The following is a 2,405-nucleotide window of genomic DNA, read 5'->3' as shown; positions in this document are numbered from 1 at the left end:
TTTAACATATTTTCAGGCGAGAAAGTAGCTGTGTAAACATCAAATATCTGCTCGGTTTATCAAGATATCGCATATTTGCAAAAGTGCTTCGACGTTTTCAGAGACGTCTGTTACCCATCAGCTCGATAGCGAGCCGGGAGCTCGAGGGTTACTGAAGCCGCCGAGAACGTCACAACTCCCGGCACATCATTTTCAGATCACCGCGGACCTTTGCTACTCAGGTTAAACGTAACATATAAGTCACTTAGACAACCTAAAAATGTTATTGTTGGTCTTTTTTCAGTGTTTTATTTGTTCATGAGTAAATCAGTTTGGCTGAGATTAAAGTTATTAGATTAGATTAGATAAAACTTTATTAATCCCCCGGGTGGGTTCCTCCTTGGTTTTTACACAGCTGACTAAACGTCAAAAAGAAATCTGATTAAACAGAAGTATGAGATGGTCGAGAATTTACACCAGTGTCCTGTTATATTTTAGATAGCAAGGAGCAGTCGGCCGAGTTTATTAAACTCCACAGAGACAGCGGTGACGCTAATCAGAAGGCTAGGCCGGGTCCTCAGGAGGATGCAGCCCATGAATTTGGACACGACCAACGCCTTTATCCTGTCTTCCTTCTCTCACCCCAACCAATCACAGCAGATGACCCCGCGCCTCTCTGAGCCTGGTTCTGCCAGAGGTTTCTTCCTGTTAAAAGGGAGGTTTTTCTTCCCACTGTCGCCAAAGTGCTGCTCATAGGGGGTCATATGATTGTTGGGCTTTTCTCTGTATGTATTATTGTAGGGTCTACTGTACAATATAAAGCACCTTGAGGCGACTGCTGTTGTGATTTGGTGCTGTGTAAATAAAACTGAACTGAACTGAGGCCACTTTATAAAACAGAAGGTCAGTCGGCTGCTTCTGGTGCAGCAGGAGGGGAGGCAGAACACCTGTCAGCAGGTTAGGTTCACAGATGCTGTTACCATGGTAACTCACTAGCAGAATCTGCTCCAAGGATCAGGACCGGACCCTCTCTAGAGTCTAGACTGTGTGTGTGTGTACTATGTTTATATTTCTTTGTGAGGGCCAACAGTCACGGGGACAAAGCACCCGTCCCCACGAGTTTGAAGACATTTTTGAGACTGAAGATGTGGTTTTAGCGTCAGAGTTATGTTTAGGGTGGGAAGCAGCTGGGAAGGCATTATGTCAATTAGATGTCCTCACTATGATATAAAAACGTGTGTGTAAGAGTAGCGTGCTGCACCATCATGGAGGTTGTAGCTCGCGCTTCTGTCGTCATTCATCGTGTTGCTATGGCAGAGCAGACAGAAGAACGAGGCTGCGCGCGCGCGCACACACACACAAACACACACACACACACGGTTACAGGTTACCGGTGCGCAGCTCTCAGGTGCGGCTCGTGCACATACCCACAGCTCGGTGCCCCAGTTGCAGCTCATGGTTCTTCCTCTGGTCCTTCCTCGCGCTCTTCGTCTCGGTACCGGTGATCAGCTGCTGCAGCCCACGGCACGCATCCTCCACCTCACCGACCTACACACACGGAGCTCCGTCAGTCTCACCTCCACCTGTATGTCTCTGCTGCATCTGAGCAAGCAAAGAACGCGGTCACGCGCAGCACGTCCCCGGAGCACCCTTTGTCATCAGTGAGGAGATGCTCAGATTGCGAGAGTTGTGCGCATGCGTAGTAGCAGGCCCACCCTGCCTCTGCACAAAGCAAAGCGTGACGAAATTACCTGCAGCTGACGTTACATGTTCATGGTGATATTTGATCAGCAGGGGCGCTCTTCTTACAATAACTAAACTATACTTCCTGTTTGATGACGTCATGTCTTCCTTTTAGAGAAGAGGTTATTTTTTGCAACACATGATGAGGTCAGACTGCAGGATTTCCAAAATAAGTTTATAACTCTCAAAACCCAATGGAAACAACACACACACACATGATCAAATCACATGCTGGGTTTGCAGAATGAAGAATTATTTAATACAGTTTTATTTATATAGCGCCAAATCACAACAACAATCCCTCAAGGCACTTTATATTGTAAGGTAGACCCTACAATAATACATAGAGAGAAAAACCCAACAATCATATGACCCCCTATGAGCAGCACTTTGGCGAAAGCGGGAAGGAAAAACTTCCTTTTAACAGGAAGAAACCTCCGGCAGAACCAGGCTAAGGGAGGGGCAGGGCCATCTGCTGTGATTGGTTGGGGTGAGAGAAGGAAGACAGGATAAAGACATGCTGTGGAAGAGAGCAGAGAGATCTATTAAACAGTGTTGGGAAGGTTACTTTTAACATGTACTCCACTATAAATTGCAGATTACATGGCCCAAAATGTATTTTGTAACATATTCCATTACGTTACTCAATAAGAGTAATGTATTCTGAATACTTTGGATTACTT

General features: G+C 46.0%; 1 protein-coding gene across 2 annotated transcripts in view; it reads right to left on the bottom strand.

Annotated features, from left to right (window-relative positions):
* The window catches only part of LOC102210027 (formin-binding protein 1-like), a 38,460-nt gene extending 36,767 nt beyond the window's left edge, over window positions 1-1,693 (bottom strand). For both annotated transcript variants that reach the window (XM_005754502.1, XM_013907884.1), the window contains exon 1: window positions 1,407-1,693. In XM_005754502.1, coding sequence (XP_005754559.1) covers window positions 1,407-1,436 — 30 coding nt within the window. In that variant the 5' untranslated portion in view covers window positions 1,437-1,693. The remainder of the gene's footprint in view (window positions 1-1,406) is intronic.
* Between the last annotated feature and the right edge of the window lie 712 nt (window positions 1,694-2,405).

The sequence above is a fragment of the Pundamilia nyererei genome, unplaced genomic scaffold, assembly GCF_000239375.1.
Source record: "Pundamilia nyererei isolate P.nyererei 1_Seehausen unplaced genomic scaffold, PunNye1.0 scaffold00576, whole genome shotgun sequence".
NCBI lineage: Eukaryota > Metazoa > Chordata > Actinopteri > Cichliformes > Cichlidae > Pundamilia > Pundamilia nyererei.
The sequence above is the reverse complement of the archived record's forward strand: the minus strand, read 5'-3'. Positions and strand labels throughout refer to the sequence as shown.